General features: G+C 41.2%; 3 protein-coding genes across 6 annotated transcripts; 2 read left to right on the forward strand and 1 right to left on the reverse strand.

Annotated features, from left to right (window-relative positions):
- The first annotated feature begins 1,580 nt into the window (after positions 1 to 1,580).
- Positions 1,581 to 6,525, forward strand: ap5b1 (adaptor related protein complex 5 subunit beta 1). 4 transcript variants are annotated; one of them, XM_058372920.1, is made up of 3 exons: positions 1,581 to 1,739; positions 1,957 to 2,201; positions 3,702 to 6,525. In XM_058372920.1, exons 2-3 carry the CDS (start codon positions 2,067 to 2,069, stop codon positions 6,336 to 6,338), a joined length of 2,772 nt encoding a protein of 923 aa, XP_058228903.1. In that variant the 5' UTR covers positions 1,581 to 1,739; positions 1,957 to 2,066; the 3' UTR covers positions 6,339 to 6,525. The 4 variants fall into 4 exon arrangements, with proteins under 4 accessions (XP_058228903.1, XP_058228904.1, XP_058228906.1 ...); XM_058372921.1 differs by having other exon boundaries at positions 1,984 to 2,201; XM_058372923.1 differs by having other exon boundaries at positions 1,584 to 1,743; positions 1,984 to 2,201.
- Positions 6,526 to 6,574: 49 nt separating this feature from the next.
- Positions 6,575 to 12,022, reverse strand: lg21h1orf50 (linkage group 21 C1orf50 homolog). Its single transcript, XM_058372931.1, has 5 exons — positions 11,801 to 12,022; positions 9,757 to 9,872; positions 9,588 to 9,674; positions 8,859 to 8,990; positions 6,575 to 7,757 (listed from the first exon to the last, which is right to left on the reverse strand). Exons 1-5 carry the CDS (start codon positions 11,847 to 11,849, stop codon positions 7,572 to 7,574), a joined length of 570 nt encoding a protein of 189 aa, XP_058228914.1. The 5' UTR covers positions 11,850 to 12,022; the 3' UTR covers positions 6,575 to 7,571.
- A 638-nt stretch (positions 12,023 to 12,660) lies between these two features.
- p3h1 (prolyl 3-hydroxylase 1) lies at positions 12,661 to 22,723 on the forward strand. The gene is made up of 15 exons (XM_058372924.1): positions 12,661 to 13,214; positions 14,610 to 14,762; positions 14,845 to 15,034; positions 15,133 to 15,264; positions 15,461 to 15,600; positions 16,260 to 16,349; positions 16,470 to 16,522; positions 16,903 to 17,024; positions 17,258 to 17,412; positions 18,551 to 18,646; positions 19,460 to 19,610; positions 21,087 to 21,204; positions 21,290 to 21,365; positions 21,517 to 21,657; positions 22,011 to 22,723. The coding sequence occupies exons 1-15, from the start codon at positions 12,702 to 12,704 to the stop codon at positions 22,494 to 22,496; spliced, it is 2,616 nt and encodes an 871-aa protein (XP_058228907.1). The 5' UTR covers positions 12,661 to 12,701; the 3' UTR covers positions 22,497 to 22,723.
- Positions 22,724 to 24,520: the final 1,797 nt, after the last annotated feature.

Here is a 24,520-nt window from a genome sequence, read left to right on the forward strand (position 1 = left end):
AAATATTAACTGATGAATATATTTGATGAGTATAACATCTATCTATCCATCTATCTATCTATCTATCTATCTATCTATCTATCTATCTATCTATCTATCTATCTATCTATCTATCTATCTGTCTGTCTGTCTGTCTGTCTGTCTGTCTGTCAAGTGTTACAGAACAAATTAAGTGTTACAGAACAAATGTTTCAGTAAATTAAGTAACACATTACTAGATTTTCAGACCAAAATTTGATTGTCAGAGTTTACACTATATTGCCAAAAGTTTTTCGACACCCCTCCACCCCTCGGCCCCTTAGTTCTAGTGAAAGAAACTCTTAATGCTTCAGAATACCAAAACATTTTTTGGACAATTTCATGCCCCCAACTTTTTGTGGGAACAGTTTGGGGATGACCCTTTCCTGTTCCAACATGACTGTACACCAGTGCACAAAGCAAGGTCCATAAAGACATGGATGAGTGAGTTTGGTGTGGAGAAACTTGACTGTCCTGCACAGAGTCCTGACCTCAACCCCATAGAACACCTTTAGGATGAATTAGAGCGGAGACTGAGAGCCAGACCTTCTCGTCCAACATCAGTGCCTGACCTCAGAAATGCACTTCTAGAGGAATGGTCAAAAATTCCCATAAACACACTCCTAAACCTTGTGGAAAGCCTTCCCAGAAGAGTTGAAGCTGTTATAGCTGTAAAAGCAGGGACAACTCTATATTATACTAATTCATCACATTTTGATGATATAGGCCCGATACACAGACACGTGCCATTTCTTGTTATATAACTATATAAAATTATCCATGCACTAGCCACTTTAATAGGAACACTTGAGTGTTTACACAGAGTGACAAAACCCCCCACAAACCATTCAGTAAGTGTCAGTTCTGTGGCTGATGAGAAAGATCAGAGGAGAATAAACAGACAGGAAGGCTACGGTAACTCAAATATCCACGCTTTGCAACCGTGTTGAGTGGAAAAACATCTCAGAACACACAGACCTTTTTACCATTTGGAAATCTGCTGTGAGTGAAAATCCTAGTATTTCTAAACATACAGCCTGGCACCGACATCCATTAAGTAGAGCGAAACAGAGCCAAATCAGTGTTTTTCCATAATACTGATGTTTGATGTGAATATCAGCTAAAGCTCTTGACTTCTTCATGACTTTATGAGTAGCACTGCTGTCACGTGATTGGCTGATTGGATAAATGTACGAATATAACAACAACAATAATAATATACATTACAATTACTACTGCCATTACTACTCCTAATCATCATCATCATAATAATAATAATTAAATTTGTTTATTTTATAGTAATTGCACATTATTTTTAAATCTTCTACGCGTTGTAGTCAAATCGCCACTAGGTGGCAGCAGTGCGTGTTTCCGCCTTTGTTTCCCCTTTCTCCTTTAAATTTTAAATTAAAAGTCGTTTAAAAAAATATTCGCACGTTTGCTATCTTTTTGTGTCTCTATATATACACACATGGTTAAAACTATATTATAAAAATGATAGAAATATAGCAATTACAGAAAATACAGCGTTTTATTAACTAGAGTCCAGTCACGTGACACGAAAACGTGATCACATGACGTGCTCAGCTTTGGCGACGGAGAAGAGACGAGAAGTGGAGTTAAGGATAAATAAAGTCTAAAATCAGGCCGTAAATAAAACACTTCATATGTGGTTTTAAAGTGGAAGTCTGCTAAATGTGACTAGGAATCATTCTGCAGGTGTAAGTATGTATTCCGTGGCGTTATTAGCTTGTTTTTCATGCACGTGAAGGCACTCCAGCTCAGTCTGTGTATATATATATATACACACACACACACACACACTTCTGCACTAAAGAGCACGAGGAAGACAGAGTTGTGTATTATTTTCACAAACTGTTCATTTACTGAGTCTTTTAGAGTTAATGAACGATGATTAAACATTCTGCTCTTTTACAGAGCAATCTGTTTGTTATTTTACTGCAGCTACACCTTCATCAGCATCCTCCTCCTCATCATCATCCTCCTCCTCATCATCATCATCATCAACATCAACCTGACTCGTCATCATGACATCCTGGGATCAGAGAATTTCCAGTTTCTTCTCGAGCCCGAGTCAGTTCTTGTCCTGCACCACCTCCGAGACGTTTCTAGCTGAACTTCTTGACAGGCTGAGGGACGACAAAACCAACGACAACAAGAAGGTAAGAAAAATATACACACAAAGGGAAATTTGTCTTTCTTTCTTTCTTTCTTTCTTTCTTTCTGCATTTTTGACAATTATTGAATCCTTTCTTTCTTTCTTTCTTTCTTTCTTTCTTTTTGACAATTACTGAATCCTTCCTTCCTTCCTACTTTACTTAATCTTTCTTTCTTTCTTTCTTTCTTTCTTTCTTTCTTTCTTTCTTTCTTTCTTTTTGACAATTACTGAACAAGTACTGAATCCTTCCTTCCTTCCTTACTCTTTCTGTCTTTCTTTCTTTCTTTCTTTCTTTCTGTCTTTCTTTCTTTCTTTCTTCATTCCATTCTTTCTTCGCCCCCTTAATATTAACAGCTTCAAACAGCAGTGTTAATGTAATAAATAATAGCTTGAAAGCTCCTTTTCCCATTCTCCCTCTTCTTTCTTTCTGTTTGTTATTTTTGTTAATCATAAAGGCATCTACTGTTGACTTCTTTTTGGTATAAAGTGTTGATTTCAAGTACACACTTTGAGAATAACATGGTAACAGTAACAAGTAACAAATAATAGAAATAAATAAATAATTTCATAATCTGTAATTTATTGTTTTATAGCAGTAGAATAATACAAATAAATCTAAGTTGATTAAGATATAATTAAATTTGTTGATATACACCGATCAGGTATAACATTATGACCTATAACATTATAACGTTATGACTGAGTGGTGAAGTGAATAAGACTGATGATCATCTCATCATGGCACCTGTTAGTGGGTGGGATATATTAGGCAACAATTTGTCCTCAAAGTTGATGTTAGAAGCAGGAAAAATGGACAAGCGTAAGGATTTGAGCGAGTTTGACAAAGGGCCAGATTGTGATGGTTAGACCACTGGATCAGAGCATCTCCAAAACTGCAGCTCTTGTGGGGTGTTCCCGGTCTGCAGTGGTCAGTATCTATCAAAAGTGGTCCAAGGAAGGAACAGTGGTGAACCGGCGACAGGGTCATGTTAACTAGCTGTCAGAGTCAGGTAGCTCTCTGTAGTGTGTCTCGTGTGTTTTTGTATCCTGCGTTCTCCTTCACCTTTCATTAACCTCACAGAGATTCATTTGAAATATCTTCTACACCTCGTGCGATATAAGCCATGAGAGCTTCTCCGTCAAAGCAGAAGAAAAAGAGTAGAGCAGAAATGTCAGGAAGAATAGAGTGGATTAAAAGGAAAAGCTGATGGCTTAGATGATATACAGAAGGTAAATCGTGAGAATTCAATTTAATATTCCACAAATGTGAACGTTAAGTGGAGAAAATAGTAAAAACAATAACAGGTAAAATAAAAACATAAAGCTAAAGTCTAACCAAAACGTTATTTCCTGATTTCCCAAATATTTGGTTTCATTCATAAATTGGTCACATTATAAGGATTTGTCAACTGAAGATTATTTGCTACCTCACCTGTCTGATATTATTTAAAACTTTTAATCTTTATACAGTATTATGAACGGTTTCTTTCTCTTTGTCTGTTAGATACTCCTGCTGTCTGTGCTATCCGAGCATCCCACAGTCCTTTGCCCGACCACGTCGGCAGGAGAGGAGACGGCGCAGGAGCTGGTGTCCATTCTCAACTTCACTTCCCTGAAATCCGTCAGTCTGAAGTGCCACCTCATTCTGGCCATCACCAACATTCTGATCTGCACGTTCGGCTTGTCCACCCGAACTAAAGTCGCAGAGGAATATTTGAACTACCTGTACATGTTGATCCAGGACACGAATGATAACACGGGCGGTCCGAGTCTCCACTCTGTCCGAGCCATCGCTTGCGAGTGTCTTCGAGAGATGGAGACCTGCCATCCGGGCCTCCTGTCCCAAAAGCTAGAGGCTCTTTGTCACTTAAAACAGCAGGAAACCACCGTCCTGCATCAGTCATACTCCATGCTCTATACTCAGGCACTCAAGAACGCCATTCGGATTCTGTCCCAACAACAAGATGTGGATAACGGCAAGCTCAGGAACGTCTTAGCCGGGAACGAAGGATTTGCCTGGAAATCTGCCAACACTGCAAAGTCTGTGCTGTCTGTCAACATGGCTCAGGTTCCCCAGCTGCCGATGACACTGGATTTCAAAGAGCTCAAGTCCATAATGACCTTGCTCCTAGAGGAATCCTACTTGATGACGTCTCCTTCGCAGGCTGCCTTGCTCCGAGGACTTGTCGAGATGGTGGCCATGGTACCGGGCATATCTCCGGCTATATTCAAGTCTCAGCTGCTCAGGCTTTTCGGAACGACCGAAGTGGAGCTGATGCATGCTACACTGTTTATGAAAGGAATGTTCACCGACAGCCTCTTCACCGCAGAGGACGAACATTTCCTGCTCAAGAGGCTTGTCGGAATGGCGCAGCATCCTCTACTGAGGATTCCCGAAAAGATCTTTTATATGGACTGCATTCTTCACTTTCCCGAGAACAGACCCATCTCTAGCAGTGGAGAGGAGTGCTTGCCCGTCCTCGTCACGCCTCAGCTCACTCTATCCCTCTTTCCAACTGTCTTCAATGACAGCACGACGATGCTCTGTAGATTCAACCTTCTCTGCCTGGTGCACCTTGAGGCAAACGAGGAAGAGGACGGTCAAGGTCTGGGGTATCTGATTGATCACGTGATGGCTCTGCTCAAAACAGTAGACAATCAAGGAGGCAGGGAAACATTGGTGACTGCTTTCAGGGCGATTTTCATTTTCCTCCTGCACTTCAACCACATGGAGAACCTCGCAGAGAAACTCATCCACCGCTTAGGCGAGCTGTATTCCAGAAACTGTCACCTTGCACCGAATCTGATCAACCTCACTGACCGGATACAGGAGCGTTTTGATGAGACGCTTTGGTCTGTCAGGTTTTTGAAAGCTCTTCAGAGGTGCATTGTAGAAATGCCTCCTTCGCAACTGACCCTTCAGAGTTTGGGTTGGCATCTTAAAATCTTGGCCCGAGTGGCACAGGAGAGTCAGATTGCACAGAGAAGTACCATCTGCTTCCTTCTTGACATCCTGGTCAATTCCAACCTTTGCGAAAGGAGGAGCTGGAACGTTGGCACGGCCATTCTCACGGTATGCCGCAACTTGCTCCAGCACCCTACGCTGAACCAGATGTTCATCCAACTTGCGGATCTCCTGCAGCACATGTCCAGACAATATGAGGACACGGATATTCAAGACCATGCACAGTTCTACTACACCCTCCTTACGAACTTGTCCTGGGAAAAACTTGGCGGCATCCTCGCCAAAACCCCCGTAGGAGGACAGACCAAAGTCCGATCGTTGTCGTCATTGTCCTCCATCACTGCCAGCGAAGAACTCAGCAGTTGTTTGACGATCCTGCAGGCTGAGAGTTGTGTCCTTCGGCTTGTAAAAATTAACAATAACGCATTTGAGGATGCAGCTCCAACTGCAGAAGCCCAAACTGAGACGGACATCTACGAGGTTTACCGAGAGCAATTCAAAACCCCGGGCTTTGCCTCAGAGGTCACTTTGAGGTACCATTTAACGCATGTTACCACCACTGATCCTCGATTCGATCGGATCTTCACCATATGCCTGCATTTTGAGGTCGACACGTCGCACTACGAGCGAGTGAACGACATCTACGTGCCTTGCCTTTTCAGAGACAGGAAGCCGCGTGACGTCAGCGTCACCCTGAAGCCGATTCACCCGTACCCGACGACTTTACGAGCGAGCGCCATTTTCACCAAGGAAGACGGCCAGTCTTGGCACACTCATCTCCCGGACGTTCATGTGTCCTTCCCTGAGATTTTTCTCCCTGTGCCTTTACCTCTAGGTGTACCACTTCAGCAAAAGGAGGACGTGTTTGATCGTATTTGGGACGCTGCATCCTCAGGGGAACCCAGCGCTTCAGAGACGAGCCTGTTCTGTTTTAAGACCGGAATCGACACTCTTTCAGATCTGATTAAGAAAAATTTCCAAGGTTATATCATTTCACAGGAACTGAACAAATGGAAGGTTCTGTTTTTCCTTCCACCGCGTTTTCACGTTTTATTGGCGATCAGAGAGGGCGAGGACGCTGTTCAAATGAGCATCGCGACAGACAACTGGGAACTGCTGCCTCACGTCAACTCCTACTTACAAAACATAACGGCACACTGCAGCTCCACAAGCTGATGACTCGAGGCCACACGTCGATACTGTGGGTGTGTTGAATTTTAATAAAATATGCAAATTTTATCATGTTTATCTTACCGTTACAATCATTTGCACTGAATTATAGTGTAAAAAAATGATGTACAGTCCAGAATTATGTCTACTAAAGTGAATAATCAAAACTTCTGTAATAAAATAGAATTACACACTTTGTTTTGTTTTTTTTATTGTTTTTCAATGACAGTGTTATACTGTTTAGGCAGATCAAACAAATTAAGACATATAATGACCACATGCTTACAAAGCTCTAACACTAGAGGCTTCTTCCAGAAAATATGGAATAAACATCTCCTTACAGAACATTTCACACAATTCCCTTGAAATTACAACCCCAATTTTAAAACTTTCTAAGGCATGTGAAATGTTTCCCCTGGGTCCTAGTAAACCCCATGTACAGGGAATCCTGGGTTATGTTGTGTGAGGTTTCACAGTGTTCATACTGTCAATCCTAAGACCTGAATTAACCTCCATCTTCTTTGCATATTTAGAACATCAAAAATAATTCAGTTCTGCTGCTCTGTACCTGAGCAGGTTTTGTTATCTTTGTCACGAAGTTGACTAGTCGTTTGTTCGGTGATATCCAACTTCCTTCAGCGTCACGTACTTACCCCTCGCTACAATGCACATGCACTTCCATGACGTTCTGGTCTTCACCTTTCTGATTGGGTGTCTGTTGCTATGCAACAAGCCATAACATTCTAACACCTCATGGCTACGGGATGTGGAGTTAACATTGTAAAATAGCAAAGAGCAGAGATTCATAACCCAGAGGAAATGCCGTCTTTCACAACCCTGCTTCTAAATTACACATGTGAAATGTTCCTCTTCCCCGGGGGTAAAAGCCGGGTTAAGCACAGTGTGAAAAGCCTTTCTGACCAATCAGAACCCGAGTACTCCACAGCACTTCACATTCCCACACCCAAATCTATCCCAGTCATATCTAAGAAAACCAAAATGGCTTCCTTCCTTGCCACAGTATAAATGATCCCCTTAACACTTCAGACTAATTTAAATATTCAAAATAGAATGTCTGATTATAATAATCTGTAGGTTTTAGTGCAGAAACAGATGACGAGACTCTGCCCATATATGCTCATCATCATTTCTTGTGTGTTTAAATTAATCTTAATTAATTAATTTATTTTTATATCAGGTTATGTTGAGCCTGCACACACACACACACACAAAGTCTGGTCAGTTTGGAAGACCATCGAAGTTTGGTCCCTTGCTGCTTGGAAGAGCTGTTTGACTGTTCAGGAGTTTGTCCATGACGCTGATTTCAGCCTCCCGTTTCTCAACATCTTCCAGCGGAGTCCAGGACATGTCATACTCCAGCTTGTAAGCCCCGAGGAACTTGTGTGGATGACTAGAACCCCATTCCTTTATTAAAAAACAAAACAAAACAAAAATACAGCTGTTTATTGTGATATATAGACATGGACATGTTCAGATCCTGTCATGAAATTTCGTATTTCATCTGACGTGCCCGTGCTAAATGTACTACAGAATGTGCCCAAGCTTCTAAAGAATAATTTCATTGCACTGAATGATGATTCTCTCTTCAGTGTCATTTGAAATTTACAACACCATATTTCCGCCTTCATTGCTACAAATACCATTTGAGCCTCATTAGGCCCTGTGGGTGGAGCTAAAACGTTAAAATGAGAGCTATGTAGAGCCCTAACGAGTAGCACAGAAACACATTTGATTTAATTCAGGGACGGAACAACAAAAGTATTGGCACCCTGTATTGGCTGTGTTTGGGACCGTGGATGGCCAGTGAATATTCACACCTTTGTTCCAGGGTTCTAGTACACTGGAACCTCAGGAGAGGAATTTAATTCGTTTTGGAGGTGTGTTCTTAGGGCTAAAATTTGTATTACAAAACAAATTTTCTCATAAGAAATAATGTAAATGCAGATAATCCGTTCCAGCCACCCAACAACATGACCAATATTCCCAGTTCGAAGCATATGTAAATGTATGGCTGCTTACAAAGAACTGACCCAAGCCAAGCATTCCACGTCAAAGCTCCTCACAGGAAGTCGTGCCACCAAGTTTGGGCTAAAAATAGAACAGACCACCCACACCACCAATCTTTCAAAAAAAAACAAAACACAAAAAATCACCTAGCTTTTGAACGCATGCCAAAGGCAATGCTGGTATCGTGGGTTGAGTCAGGTTCAGTTCATTTGTATGCTGAAAATGCTTTGTATGCCGATGCAGATTTCTTGGTGAAAATATGCAAGTGAGAGTATTCGCATGCCGAGGTTCCACTGTATTTAATGTCTCTCTAACCTCCAGTGAAGCCCTGCCTACTTTCACATGATTGAGATTCGGCTGCTCGGCCAAGATGGTCAGATCTCTGTCTGGTGAAGAAGTGGTATAATGCTGCGTACAGACTCCAAGCCTAAAGAATGTCTTGTTAATTTATTGCTAAGTCTATTAAATTAACTTCAGTTATTGTTGTTTTTTTTTTACCTTAGGGGAGAGTATAGAGAAGTAGCGCTGGCCAGAGTCACGCACGTACAGGTAGTACATGTTTCCAGGCTTCTTTACCACATTGCAGGCTGCGTGGTGCAGGTCAGCATCCCTCTTAGCCTCCTCTAACACCTGAAACAACAAATCCTTTCATGAGTATTCACCTTTTAAAACACGTGACTTTTAAAGAATTTTTACATCTCTATTGCACTAAATAAGGAATCTAACACTTTGCTGGAACATGCTGTGTTGGGAAAATAATCAACTATGTGATGAAGCGGTGTTAATCAGTGAAGTGTTTTATCCCTTGTTTCTGATCAATTTCCTTAACAATGCAAGGATTCTATTCACTAAAGAACGCCAGTACTTTTTATCCATTTCTAGTTATATTTTAATGTTTAATGTCCATGAATGGAGTTAGTTCCTGTTCTCACTTCTGACGAAAAAATGACAGTATCATGTTTGTTGTCATGTGACTGAAATAAAGCATAAACTCCTCTATCTGGAATACTTTCCCCTCACAAATATCTTTAAAAAATCCATGATTTGACTTAATCTTTAATGTGTTTATATGACGTGTCCCTGGTACACGCCCTGTGAATGAGCTGTTGCTATAGAAACACTAACATATCAGAACAGTTGCATTGATATAAACCGGCACTAAACGAATCAAAGCCTTCTGACCGATCAGCTTTGAGAATTCAACAGATCAGATAAATATTTCCCAACCTTTCTAGCTTGCTCCTGCAAGTATCGTATTTGCTCAGCGATGACGGTGAGCCTGTTGCAAGCGTTCGCTCGGACGAATTCGTCTCCCTAAAGCGAACAAAGAAGCCATGTTGGTTATCAGGAGCCATCGAACAACCCGAGGCTTCGCTTGAAAAGGTGCACAGCGTACCTTCTGAACCTGCTGAGCCAGAGCGACCAGGTCCATGGGGTCTCCTACTCGGTTGGTGTGATACGAGCTCACCAGCTCCAGGCCATTTGGATTGCTGCTGGATTCCACCAACGTGGCTGAAATATTAACATGACACGGCAATGCAAAGAGGTTAGAGTGCTGGGTGATATAATATAATATAACTGTTTATGTAACAGCGAGTGGTGATGATGTTGCACTTGTTTGGTGGTAATCAAGATCTAGGGTCGTGGCCAAGAAATGACCTGAATGAACAGGACAGGATTAGGAACGAGGATATCAGAGGGACAGCTCATGTTGGACGTTTGGGGGACAGAGTTAGGGAGGACAGATTAAGATGGTTTGGACATGTCCAGAGGAGGGAGAGTGAGTATATTGGTAGGAGAATGTTGGACATGGAGCTGCCAGGCAGGAGGCAAAGAGGAAGGCCAAAGAAGAGGTATATGGATGGAATAAATGAGGATATGAAGCTAGTGGGTGTAAGTCTTGAGGATGCAGAAGATAGGGATAGGTGCAGAGAGATGATTCACTGTGGCCACCCCTGAAGGGAAAAGCCAAAAGAAGAAGAAGATTTCCACCTTTACTGCTAAAAATACCATTTGAACCTCACCAGGCCGTGTGGGCGGAGCTAAAACAGTGCATGCCGTTGCATGAACGCTTCTGATTCAGTCGGCTCGTCTAAATCTAAATTAACTAAATAAAATAAAATAGCGAATTAAACAAACCATCAGGATTTGGCATTTTCCTTTGTGGTCTGAGTAAAATGGTTTCCAGTTCACTGTGTAAGCTTCCTACACAGGATACACCATAATGGGGAGCTACGTAAAGCCCTAACAAGTATCACAGAAACACATTCTATTTAATTCAGGAACAGAAAATGCAAAAAAACTATTTTAATGACCACAACAAAAGTATTGGCACCATGTATTGGCTGTGTTTGGGACTGTGGATGGCCTGTAAATATATTCACACTTTTGCTCCAGGGTTCTAGTACGGTGGAACCTCGGCATAGGAATTTAGTTTAGTCATCTACACAATATATAGATTAAAGGTTACAGATTGATGGTTTTTGTTTAAAACCTCAGTGCTGTTGATTCTGATTGGTCAGAAGGCATTGATGAATGTTTTTAATGCAGGTTTATTATATTAATGCACACGTTCTAATGCTTATAATCGTTTCCCTAGCAACAGCTCATTCTCAGGAGCTCATATGGCGGACGCTGCTTTCTGTAAGGAAAGGTTTAGGTAACATTTAAGGAAGGTCTTCAGTGTCAGCATTTTGGAACAGTCTGGAGTGCTTTAAGAGGAAGAGATAAAGAAGAGCAGTGAGAGATTCAGAGGATCAATTAAAAAAACTTGTAATCGTTGTTGAAAGTTGAGGTGAAATCAGAGGAATAAACACTTCATATAATCAGCTTAGTGGTTAGCACTGTTGCCTCACAACAAGAAGGTCCTGGGTTTGAATCCCGGGTTCAAACAGGTAGGAGAGTGTGTGGAGTTTGCATGTTCTCCCTGCGGGTTTACTCCGTGTACTCCGGTTTCTTCCCACAGTCCAAAAACATGTACGTTAGGTTGACTGGTAATTCTAAATTGCCCGTGTGTGTGGATGTCTGTCTATATGTGTGGCCCTGTGATGGACTGGTGACCTGTCCAGGGTGTACCCCTGCCTTTGTGCTGGGATAGGCTCCAGCAGATCACCGTGACCCTAATTAGGAATAAAGTGGGTAGAGAAAATGGATGGATCACCTTTGAGGTTGTGCTCTGCTTCATCACCAGTTTTAGGAGTCCTTACTTACAAAAGGTGCACTTCACAGTCGTAGTAAATAAAAATAAATTAAATTAATTAAATACATAGATGATAGATCTTCATATTTCACTTCTCTAAGCAAGATTCACTTTAATAAATTTTTCATAATGCACATATAGAATAATTAGCCGTATTAGATGTTTTATTACTCTACATTTCTATAATAATAATAATAATAATAATAATAATAATAATAATAATAATACAGTGTGCTCTTACCTGTGCATGATTTCTCAGGTTGATTCGGTAAACTGACAGCTTTATCCATTTGCCAGCGCTAATGTTCACTTGTATTTTGCTGATATTAATATTTAATTCTAGATAAAATATCATCAAACTTACTTAAATTTAAAAAACACAGCATTCACGTTTCATAAGCAGAAAGTACTGATTCGGCAAAACAACTCGGCAAGCTCGAGTTTCGGGTGCTCGGCTCGGTTATTAGCACTCTTATTAAAACGCCTGACTGAATATAGCAAAACATTATTATGATGTGTCATAATATTTTTTGTCATTTAAAGAATAATTGTGTAATGTATTTTTTAAGATGACGTATGTTCGAGAAGGAGACAATAATGTTTTTAATGTTTTATAAAATATCAAAATATTTGGTCTGGCGCTTTTGAGGTCCCGTGTAACCAGAAATATGATTACGACCTGACACGTCAACTGAACCGCCATCTTGAAGAGGTCGACGTTTCTCAAGCATATTAATAAAACGCATTTTTCTTAAAGGTAATCCAATTGTTTTATTATTTGAGTGTAATTAAATGAATTGTGTGTGTGTTATACAATAATTTGTTACTTTTGCATTCTCCTGATTGTGCCAGTAATTTTAAAGTTGACTTTGTAGCTTTATATGTGAAAAAAAAAAGTAGAGTTCATTCTGCACACTTTCTTTTGATTTCACATGGTGTTAATACTTACTACAAATCAGACTGCACATTTATCTTTGTTGAATGTTTCATAATTTATTTATCTGACAATGCTCGGTGATGGACTGTAGCGTTGTCTGTGTTGTTTCCAAGGCCCCGCCCCTCCAACCACAGCCACGCCCTTTATAGCATTTTCCCCGCCCCTTTGGTTAGGAAAAGTTTGCAGCGCTCGGAAAGGATCTGTGATGAGAGCTCGAGCGCGCTGCTGCTACACGTTTACGCAGCACTCCATCATGTCCTCCAGCGTCTTTCTCCTCGCTCTCCTTTATGTTTTGTCCGTTTTGGATCCGTGCTCGTGTGAAGCGGAGCTCGGCGGTGTTTTGGAGCCGTATGACCTGCTGTTCGACAATGCATTGGAAGCGTACTACAAGCAGGACTGGCTCTCGGTCATCCTGAACATGGAACGCGCGCTGAGGAACAAGGGCACAGTGCGCAAAGTGAAGGCTGAATGCCGCTTATCCTGCGCCAATCTCACCTCATTCCAGCACACCGAGCCCGATTCACCCGTTCCGCTTCCCGGCGCCGGTCCCGTTGAAGACCTTGGATTTTTCCAGCGCGTGCTGCAGCGGGCCGAGTGCGTGAGCCGGTGCGAGGCGGAGAAACTCGGTCCGCCGTCCGTGCACAAAATCAGCGACGAGGTGGAGCTCGAGTTCAAGAAGAGGACTCCGTATAATTACCTACAGGTTGCTTATTTTAAGGTAAACGTTATTCAGCTTCTTCAAAAAAGTTCACAAGTTGTTGATGCACCATGCAAGTTTAACATCACAAAATAGACAAATCTATTCCGAACAAACAAATTATATTGCTTTGTGATTATTTCCCACTATAAAAACACATTTAAAGATTTTTTTTGCGTTTATTTAAAACCAGAAGACACTTTTTACGTCCCTCAAATAGTGATGGAACTTTCGAGTCTTTTCAATGAATCGGATCATTCGATTCAGCTCGACGTTTTCAGCCCCCAAACGACTCACTTACCTATTTCCTTATCGTTTGCGATTAAATTGTTTCCTGAAATCGTACTCTGTCTCATGCTAAGACCAAAATAACACTACTGTGCGTTAAATAGATTTACAGTCTGTTTAAATGACCACAAATATCAAAAGGAACTACAGTTATAAGCATACAATACAGTAGAGTAATGTAGGTTTAAATTTATTGTTCCCTGTTGAGTCGGCGATTCATTAGAATTAATTTCAGAACATTAATGTCACTTTATCCCAATAAATGAAATAGGATAACTGTCTAAATCTTCCCAAAACACACGCTCATATATGTTCGATTCAAAGATTCGATTCCTTTGTGAACGACTCACCACTAGCCTGAACCCCAACCCCTCCTCCCACACTGAGATTTGGGTGCCACGTCTTTAGGTGGAGTTTAATGGTACATGCCGAGACACATTTAAAGTCTTTCAGAAGATCCCCTCGAGTCATGTATACATTACAATTCAGTCTTGAATTGAAAGATTTTACACATTTACGCTATTAAGTGTGATTCACAACACCAAAAAACCCGGATTTTTCCTCTATTCAGACGTTAAGTGTTAGCATTAGATGCTAACATGATATGGTACGTCCCAAACCGCTTACTATGGTTTTTTTTTAATAGGAGCATAGTAACCCAAGCAGCGGTTACCATGGTTACTGCTTCTGTCGAATGCTGTTTATTAGCATCTAGCTAAATTAACTCCCTGTACCTGTGGAAGGTTATTAACTTGTAATAACCTGAATAATTACACTGTAATAAGCATACTTTAGCATCAAGCATATCGAAATAAAATTGAGGTCATGAATGAATGTCATTAAAACGTAAAAGTTGACCCCCCCTCAGGTTTTAATTAAACTCACTACAATTATATGTGTGTCAGTTTCTCATATCAATTTTGTCTTTAAAGTATTTTTTTGTTAAAGAAAATCGTATATACACATCATTGTTCAGTAATTTCTTAATTTTTTATCAATATAAGTTTCAGTTTTTACTGTTTTACCACACTGTTGGTTTGCGTATACGTCAAATTACGGTCGTCGTTATTGCTGACCTCAGAGTCAACTACTGACCTCAGATAAAGCAAAATTTCACCGCATACGCAGATAAACAAGCTCGACAAAGCCGTGGCTGCGGCGAACACGTTCTACATAGCGAATCCTGACCACATGGAGATGAGACAGAACCTGGAGTACTACAGCCTGATGGCCGGCGTCCAGGAGACGGACTTTAAAGACCTGGAGGCCAGACCGCACATGGTGAGACGGTGAAGTTAGTTCACCTAATGTGCAGGATCGCCTTGCTTTGTGTTTAAATGTTGTCTATGATGCGATGTTCCAGGCCGAGTTTCTAGAAGGGAAGCGTCTGTACAGCGCCGACGAGTTCACCGCCTCCATCGGACACTTCGAGAAGGCGCTCGAGGAGTTTTTCACCGCCGACGCAGAGTGCCGGGCGCTGTGCGAGGGCGAGTACGACTACGACGGATATAACTACATGGAGTACAACGCCGACCTCTTCCAGTCTATCTCAGGCAGGCAGATGACAGCGTTTTATCGTCCGCACGTTTGTTTTGAGATGTTCCGACGGTGTTTCTGATTGTGTTCATGTGGCTCATGTTTTTCACTACAGATCACTACCTGTACAATCTGAACTGCAAGCAGAACTGCGCCGTGGAGCTGGCGTCCACCGCTGGAACAGATAAACCATTCGAGGACTTCCTGCCTTCACATTTTAACTACCTCCAGTTTTCCTACTATAACAGTACGATCAAGTTTCACATCCCCCTCTTCATTTCCATCTTTTTATTTATTTTTCTTCCAAATTTTCCAGTTAAGCAGACATCCAAACGTCGCTTGATGTTGATTAGCTTCCGTAAATTTGGTCAGAGTCAAATCATATGATCTGTACACGTGTGTGCTTTTTTTATTTTTTTTACACCCGTGCTTCTCTTTTCCAGCCGAACAGTACGAGAAGGCCATCGAATGCGCTAAAACCTTCCTCTTCTTCCGCCCTAACGACGAGGTGATGAAGCAGAACTTGGCGTATTACTCTGTCATGCTGGGAGAAGATAAAGCTGCTGCTGTCACTGCCAGAGAGGTGCTCACTTGCTGCATCACTACACAGACACACTTTTGTTCATTTCTTAGGGACAAAATCCAACTTGTTGTACTGTGTGTGGAGTATTCTAGAAGAAGGAGCTGGTTATGTATGCGTACACTCGCATCCATTTAGACAACAGTTTAGTAAATTTATCGATATACATTAATATAATTGAATCATTAGATTCTTTTAAAGCTCTTCATTCAAGTTGATGTGTTAGAAGCAGGAAAAATGGACAAGTGTAAGGATTTGAGCGAGTTTGACGAAGGACCAAATTGTGATGGCTAGACCACTGGATCAGAGCATCTCCAACACTGCAGCTCTTGTGGAGTGTTCCCGGTCTGCAGTGGTCAGTATCTATCAAAAGTGGTCCAAGGAAGGAACAGTGGTGACTCGGTGACAGGGTCATGGGCGGCCAAGGCTCATTGATGCACGTGGGGAGTGAAGGCTGGACCGTGTGATCCGATCCAACAGACGAGCTACTGTTGCTCAAACTGCTGAAGACGTTAATGCTGGTTCTGATAGAAAGGGGTCAGAATACACAGTGCATGAAGGGGGACCAACACAATATTGGGCATGTGGTCATAATGCTATGCTTGATGATGTGTTTATGTGTTGATGTGTTTGTTACTCATAAACTTATTGTTTTTTTTAAGGTTGTTGAGCAGTACATCAAGAAGTCTTTGCTGGAGAAAGAGCTCTTATATTTCGGAGATGAAATATTCGGAGTCCCGTTTGTTGATCCGGTGAGTCCCAAAGCCGCAGTTCAGACTGTCCTGTAATATTCAGGTACTTGGATATAACTTGTCTTTCTCTCTCGCACTCTCTCTTTCTCTCTCTCTTTTTCTTTCTTTCTTTTTATTCAGGACATGTGGACACCGGAAGAAATCATGCCTAAGAAACTCAGGGACAAACAAAAGTAAGAAATGGATGTGATAGTAATTTCCTAACAGTGAATGCTGCTTAAATGTAATTGTCAAAACCGTTCTGATGAATTTTCTAATCAGGAGAATAAGAATCAGGCTTTCAGAATCAAAATGTTAAAAAAAAACGTTGATACGAAGTGTTGGTACAATTAACTTTTCCGTAAGGGGACATTTACTTATTGGTTATGGAAGAGAAGGAGTCTCCAGTGTCACAGAGGAAAAGCCATACTTGTCATATAATATTAATATTGTCACTTATTCACACCCCCACTATAACAGCACTACATGACATACTGCATGTTTATTCAATTCTTATGAGCCATTAAAAGCGCCGTCAGTGACTCAGACCGTGTCGTGTGTCTGTGCCGTTCAGGGCCGATCGAGAGAGAGCGGCTCGCATCACCGAAGAGATCGGCAACCTGATGAAGGAAATCGAGACGCTGGTGGAGGAGAAGACCAAGGAGTCAGCAGACATCACCCAGATGGTTAAAGACGGTGAGCAGACATCTGTTTGCTTCAAGTGCAAAAGTTTGTACAGAAACAAGAAAATAAAATCTTTGTCCTTTATACATGTGATACAGATATTATTTCTAACCACTTTGCTATCCTCTAGTCAACTCTCAGATCCTCTCAGTTGTAATGTTATTATACTATATTTGAAAATCTTCTGTAGATTGATATGTAGGAATCATCTGTAAAATGGTGTAAAAGTCGTCAATTGTTCCTAGGATCCAGTAAGTCCACTGCTGCTCCAGAAGGCGACTTGGCGTTTGATGGCATCACGGTCAGCATGACGTCCAACGCTCTGAACGGTTCTCAGAGAGTCGTGCTGGACGGAGTGATCACCGATGATGAGTGTCGGGAATTACACCGGCTTTCAAACGTAAGTGTCTAGAAATAGTTTGGTCGAATTAAACAGAAGTGAAAACCATGTTTCATAAACAAGTAAAAAAAAAAAAACAAGAAATTCCTAAATTTCTACCTCTCATCGAAGTAGAGTGGAACCTCGGCACATGAATGCCCTCCGTTACGGATTTTCGTCTTAAGAACTGAAATTTGCATCGGCATACGAAGCATTTTCGGCACACGTACAAACAGAACGGAACCGAACGATGGCTAAGTCGCGCGTACGTCCGGGAGCCTCTCAAAACTTGTTAGTGTCAGTGGAAAGCCAAGCGAAGCGAGTTTACAAACTTTATAATTATTGTTTTCAGTCAGTGAAAGCTGTTTGGAAAGAGTCACCCCACGATACCATCGTTGTCTTCAGCATGGGTTAAAAAGCTAGGTGATTTTCGGGTGTTTTTTTGTTGACAGATTGGTGGCGTGGGTGCTCTGTTCTATTTTTAGCCCAAGCTTGGTGGCATGACTTCCTGTGAGGACCCTTGACATGGAATGCTTGGCTTGGGTCAGTTCTTTGTAAGCAGCTGTACAGTTTACATACGCTTCCTATTGCGAATATTGGTCATATTTTTGGGTGGCTGGAACGGATTATCTGCATTTATGTTATTTCTTATGGGAGAATTCGGTTCGCAATAAACATTTCCGTCTTAAGAACTCGCCTCCAGAACCAATTAAATTCCTGTGCTGAGGTTCCATGCAAATGTTTTGGACATGCCCCCAGACGTATACTAACCCTAACCCTAGCCCCTTATTTTATCAGAGAAAGGAGCTTCAATGGGCGTTATTTGCATACTGCAACCTGATTGGCTGTTTCTGTTATACAGTGGCTCAGAATAGTGCATAAGTATGCGCACTTTTAGTCAAGTTCTAAGTGAAGATGATCTCATGAAACTATAACTATAAGCAGTGCTTTATCCAACTGAAATTTAATGCTTTTTAATGCATCAAGTGAAATTATCTTACAGTAGTATCTAAAAAATGACAACCACAGCCTTTCTGTGGTCCATATACCAGAGGGTAGTTGTTAAACTTATGAGTAGAGGGATATTCGAGTAAGTGTTTATCCATTTATAACAAAACAGAGCCATTTTTATTTTATTTATCTGTTTGCTCGACTATAGACAGCAGCACAGAAAGGCGACGGCTACAGAGGAAGGCCAAGTCCACACTCGCCCAGCGAGATGTTCCAGGGGGTCACTATTCTCAAAGCTCTTAAGGTAAGGCTTCTCCAGGAATGTTCTGTACCATCAAATTATTCTTTATTGTCTTTGGTGGAATGAGGTATTTGTGATGTGTCTAATACATATACTACCAAAAGTTTTGGGACACCCCTCCAAATCACTGAATTCAGGTGTTGTTTTTCAGGGCTTAGGCTCAGAACCCCTGAGTTCCAGTGAAATTAACTCTTAATGCTTCAGCATACCAAGACATTTTATGGGAACAGTTTGGGGATGACCCTTTCCTGTTCCAACATGACTGTACACCAGTGCACAAAGCAAGGTCCATAAAGACATGGATGAGTGAGTTTGGTGTGGAGGAACTTGACTGTCCTGCACAGAGTCCTGACCTCAACCCCATAGAACACCTTTGGGATGAATTAGAGCGGAGACTGTGAGCCAGACCTTCTCGTCCAACATCAGTGCCTGACCGCACAAATGTGCTTCTAGAGGAATGGTCAAAAATTCCCATAAACACACTCCTAAACCTTGTGGAAATCCTTCCCAGAAGAGTTGAAGCTGTTATAGCTGCAAAGGGCGGGGCAACTCCATATTACATTCATGTGCATGTAAAGGCAGACATCCCAGTATTGGCCTGGCTCACAGTCTCTGCTCTAATTCATCGCAAAATGTCTTGGTATGAAGCCGAAGCATTAAGAGTTCCTTTCACTGGAACTAAGGGGCCGAGCCCAACCCCTGACAAACAACACCTGAATTCAATGATGTAGACGGGTTTCCCAAAACGTTTGGCAATATAGTGTATGAACATATTGAATCAGTCCTATATCTGATGTGTGTGTGTGTATGTGACAGCTTGGTCAGGAAGGCCTGCTTCCTCTGAAGAGCGCTCGTCTGTTTTTCGACCTCAGTGAGAAGGTACGCAGGGTGGTGGAGTCGTACTTCAGTCTCCAGTCTACTCTGTACTTCTCCTACTCACACCTGGTCTGCCGCTCCGCCATCGAGGGTAAGAGGAGCTTCATCCTGGAGGATAATAAAGTCCAGGTCTAAAGTCTGAAAGCTAGAAGTTAATGTAGTTATAGCCTAAAGAGCACCTACTTCCTTCACATCAGCGTTCCAGCAGATTAAAAACAGCTTTAGTTCACTGGATCAGAAGATTTTTTATACAGCAATATAATAACTGTCCAAAAATGGACTTATTATATTTTGCTTTGTCCTATTAGGAGTTAATTAAGAGAATCCTTCTATCTATCTATCTATCTATCTATCTATCTATCTGTCTGTCTGTCTGTCTGTCTGTCTGTCTGTCTGTCTGTCTGTCTGTCTGAATATCTATCCATCTGTCTGTCTTAATAGCTATCTGTCTCTCTGTCTTAATATCTATCCAGTTGTCTGTCTGTCTTAATATTTATCCGTCTGTCTGTCTGTCTTAATATCTTTCCGTCTGTCTCTCTGTCTGTCTTAATATCTATCCATATGTCTTAATATCTATCTGTCTATCTATCTGTCTGTCTGTCTGTCTTAATATCTATCCTTCTGTCTGTCTTATTATCTATCCATCTGTCTCTCTGTCTGTCTGCCTGTCTTAATATCTATCTACCTGTCTGTCTGAATATCTATCTGTCTGTCTGTCTATCTTAAAATTTATGTCTGTCTGTCTGTCTTAATATCTATTTATCTGTCTGTCTGTTTTAATATCTATCTGTCCGTCTGTCTATCTTAAAATCTATCCATCTGTCTGTCTGTCTGTCAGTTTTAATATCAATCCGTCAGTCTGTCTGTCTGTCTTAATATCTATCTACCTGTCTGTCAGTCTTAATATTTATCCATCTGTCTGTCTGTCTTAATATCTATTAATATCTATCTGTTAAGGAGAACAATTGTGGCTGGTTTTAATGGTCTGTCGTTACAGCCAGGGTCTTTTTCCTCTGTTTCTCATGGAAAAATCCAAGCAATTTCTCAGAAAATAAAATTTTTTATATTTCCAAATAACTGGAAAGTTCCACAAGCATCCGTATAGAAATGGTTGCATTTAAATATAAAATCTTGGGATCACACAGACACAGCATCAGGATACACAGACTAGCTCCCGAGGTTTCAATAGAACCCCAAGGAAACAAGAAGGAACTGGTGAAGTAGTTAATTATGCATTCACCATTGACAGATGGGGAGTTTGCAGGTGAGCATGGTGATTGCAGCATCATGGTGGGGGCGGGGTTTGCTGGAAAGGGGCTGGCGCTTTCAGAAAATAGGTGGCATCATGATAAAGGAACATTATCTGGAAATACTACAAGCAACACCTCAGGCATAAGTCAGAAAGGTCTGATTTAGTCGCTAGTGGACCTTCCAGCAGGACGAAAGATCCTCAAACTTCCCTAAAAAATAAAAATGGAGAACAAAGTGAAAGTGTTAGAGTTGCCTTGAATCCTTGCCTTGAACATTACCCTTTCATTTAATCATGCTTTCATTCAATCCTGTGCAGAGAAACAAGAATCCCGAGAAGACCTGAGCCACCCTGTACACGTCGACAACTGCCTCCTGATCTCCGAACTCAACGAGTGTATGAAAGAGCCGCCAGCGTACACACACCGGGACTACAGGTACGACTGAAACCTGCACAACACACAGACATGATTCAGTTTTTATTTTTGAATTGTTTTACAGTATACTCCGTTTTCCTTTCAGCGCCATTCTTTACCTGAATGACGACTTTGAAGGAGGAGATTTCATCTTCACAGAACTTGATGCCAAAACCATCACAGTGAGATTTTACATCCGATAATAACGATAATGTCTAGTGGTGGTTTGACCAGCGTGGGGCGCTGTTGTGTGTTCAGTGTAAGGAATGAGGTGTGAACGCATTGGCAAACAGGATTTCTGTCCTCTGTGTCTCTCTCTCTCTCTCTCTGTAGGCAGTGGTGAAGCCTCAGTGCGGTCGTATCGTGGCGTTCAGTGCCGGTAAGGAGAACCCTCATGGAGTCCGAGCAGTGACCAAAGGTCAGAGGTGTGCGGTGGCGCTGTGGTTCACTCTGGATCCTCGACACAACGAAAAGGTGAGACACAATTATCAGTCTATTATCTATCTATCTATCTATCTATCTATCTATCTATCTATCTGTCTGTCTGTCTGTCTGTCTGTCTGTCTGTCCGTCTGTCTTCATAATTATCTATCTATCTGTCTGTCTGTCTGTCTGTCTTAATATCTATCCCTCTGTCTGTCTTTCTGCCTATATATCTGTCTATCTGCCTGCCTGTCTGTCTGTCTTTTCATTAAGACATTAAGCCTTTAATTGAGAAGCTGTTTGGAATTCTTTTTATTTACCTTTTTGTGATTTTGTAAACTGTTACAGTGGATATACAATAAAATCTAAATCAACACGTTTTCACTCCTTTTCGGGTTCCTCAGGAGCGAATTCAGGCAGAAGAACTTTTAAAGATGCTCTCCAGCCCTCTGAACGCAGAGTTCCAGAAACCCGAGAATGAGGAGGAGGACAGGAGCCAAGTGACGGCATCAGAGAAGGACAGTGTGAAGCCCGAAGGAGAAAATACAGCCACGACAGAAGAAACGAAAACACCTGAGGAAGAGCAAGCAAGCAAAACCTCAGAGGAAAAGACGGAGACGAGCACGGACGCAAAGACGGACGGCAAAGACGCACAGCTGGACGACACAGCTGCAGAAAAAGCAAGTGCTAAAAAGACGACGAAAACCAAACCGGCAGGAAAAGCAAAGACGAAAACAAAAGTGGCAGAAAAAACGAAGAGCAAAACAGCAGAGAAAAAGGGAAAGCCGGCTGCTAAGAAGGCGGCAAAATCATCCAAAAAGACAGACAGCAAACAGTCGAAAGCAAAAAGCTCAAAATCAGACTCGGAAAAGAAAAAGGATGAATTATGAGCATCTGTTTTTTTTTTTATTTTATTCTCTAATTTTTAATGTTAATGTCTGATTTTTGTGTGAATTTTTTTTCTGACAGCAAACGACAATCTGATTGGAATTTTTGAGTTTTTTTTTTTTGCTACTTTTTTATTATTACAAAAAAAATAATTAATTCAGAAATCACCAGATCAACAGTAATAAAATGAGCCATCGCTGAAATAAAATTCCTGTTCTTTTATTTTTAACAGTGTCTGTGTGTGTTTTTATTTCACTCTGGTCACTTTATATAAAACTTTTATATAAAAAAAAAGACTTAATTAATTAATTAATCTTTAATTAATAAAAATTTATCTTTTAAAATGATTTAATTTTAATTAAATTTAATTCAAGTCTTCAATTATCAGAAAAAATCAAAGATATAATTTACAATGAAATACTGACTTGCCTTTTTTTATATTGCCTTTCATATTTTGTTTATTTATTTATTTATTGATTGATTGGTTGATTCATTAACAATTTCCTACATTACCTACAATGCTGTTTGACTTCCCATAGAAGTGCTACCTAAAGACAGTGATGCAGCGGTGCTTTAGTCTTTTAGTCACTGTTACCTAGAGTACTTTATTTATTTCCAGTAAAAGGAACTTAATGCTTCAGCTTCATACCAAGACATTTTGGACAATTTCATGCTTTGTGGGAACAGTTTGGGGATGACCCCTTCCTGTTCCAACATGACTGCACACCAGTGACCAAAGCAAGGTCCATAAAGACATTTGGGATGAATTAGAGCAGAGACTGCGAGCCAGGCCATGAATGTAATATGGAGTTGTCCCGCCCTTTGCAGCTATAACAGCTTCAACTCTTCTGGGAAGGCTTTCCACAAGGTTTAGGAGTGTGTTTATGGGAATTTTTGACCATTCCTCTAGAAGAGCATTTGTGAGGTCAGGCACTGATGTTGGACGAGAAGGTCTGGCTCACAGTGCGAAATGAAATTGTCCAAAATGTCTTGGTATGAAGCTGAAGCATTAAGAGTTCCTTTCACTGGAACTAAGGGGCCGAGCCCAACCCCTGAAAAAGGGGTGTCCCAAAACTTTTGCCAATATAGTGTATATGGAGTTTGAGGACTGAGACGATCTGGATTATTCTGCATTACCGTGAACGGACACAAGGTGGCAGCATTTCATCAGCATTGTGTTTCATGCGGCACTTTCCGTGAGTCTTAATCAAATCAAAATCAAAAATAAATATCACTCTCTCCATTAAAGCACTAATTCGCTACTTTTCTGTCTTAAATATTAATTTTTCATAATTTATCTTAATCCACTCACACTTTAGATGATGACTGAGATGTTTATATTTTCATATTACAGCTATTTTTTAAATTAAAATAGCTCTTAACATAGTGAGTGTGTGTGGTTGTCTGTCTATGTGTGTGGCCCTGTGATGGACTGGTGACCTGTCCAGGGTGTACCCCTGCCTTTCGCCCAATGTGTGCTAGGATAGGCTCCAGCAGATCCCCCTGACCCTAATTAGGAATAAAGCAGGTATAGACAATGGATGGATGGATGGATGGATAGTCCTTAACATGGAAGTTCCTTCACTCCAGCTCATTCTTCTGGAAATGACGTTACGCTCGTGTCACATGATTTCTCTAATGAACCAAGTTTGCACTTTTTGAATTTAACTGAGCTGGTGTTTTTTTCTGAGCTCTGTGTCCCACCCAAAACTGTTATCTACACAAACACTTGGCAAAATATAATCAGCTCCACCGGATAGCTATAATTATCTCCCTTAATTGGACGCCTCTAAAAAAAAACAACAACACCACATCACAGCAGCTGGGGGTCGGTTGGGATTGAAAACTTTGGATTTGATACCATCAGAGTTGGAAACGTCCGCCGCTTTGAAGTGTGACACGGGGCTTATGCACACTGTGTATAGCTGTGTGTGTGTGTGTGTGTGTGTGTATGGTTATCACACCTTTTTGGGTTTTACATGTCAATAGAACCAGGCCTACACGAAGAGATGAGCATACATACCAG

Source organism: Hemibagrus wyckioides, linkage group LG21 (assembly GCF_019097595.1).
Source record: "Hemibagrus wyckioides isolate EC202008001 linkage group LG21, SWU_Hwy_1.0, whole genome shotgun sequence".
NCBI lineage: Eukaryota > Metazoa > Chordata > Actinopteri > Siluriformes > Bagridae > Hemibagrus > Hemibagrus wyckioides.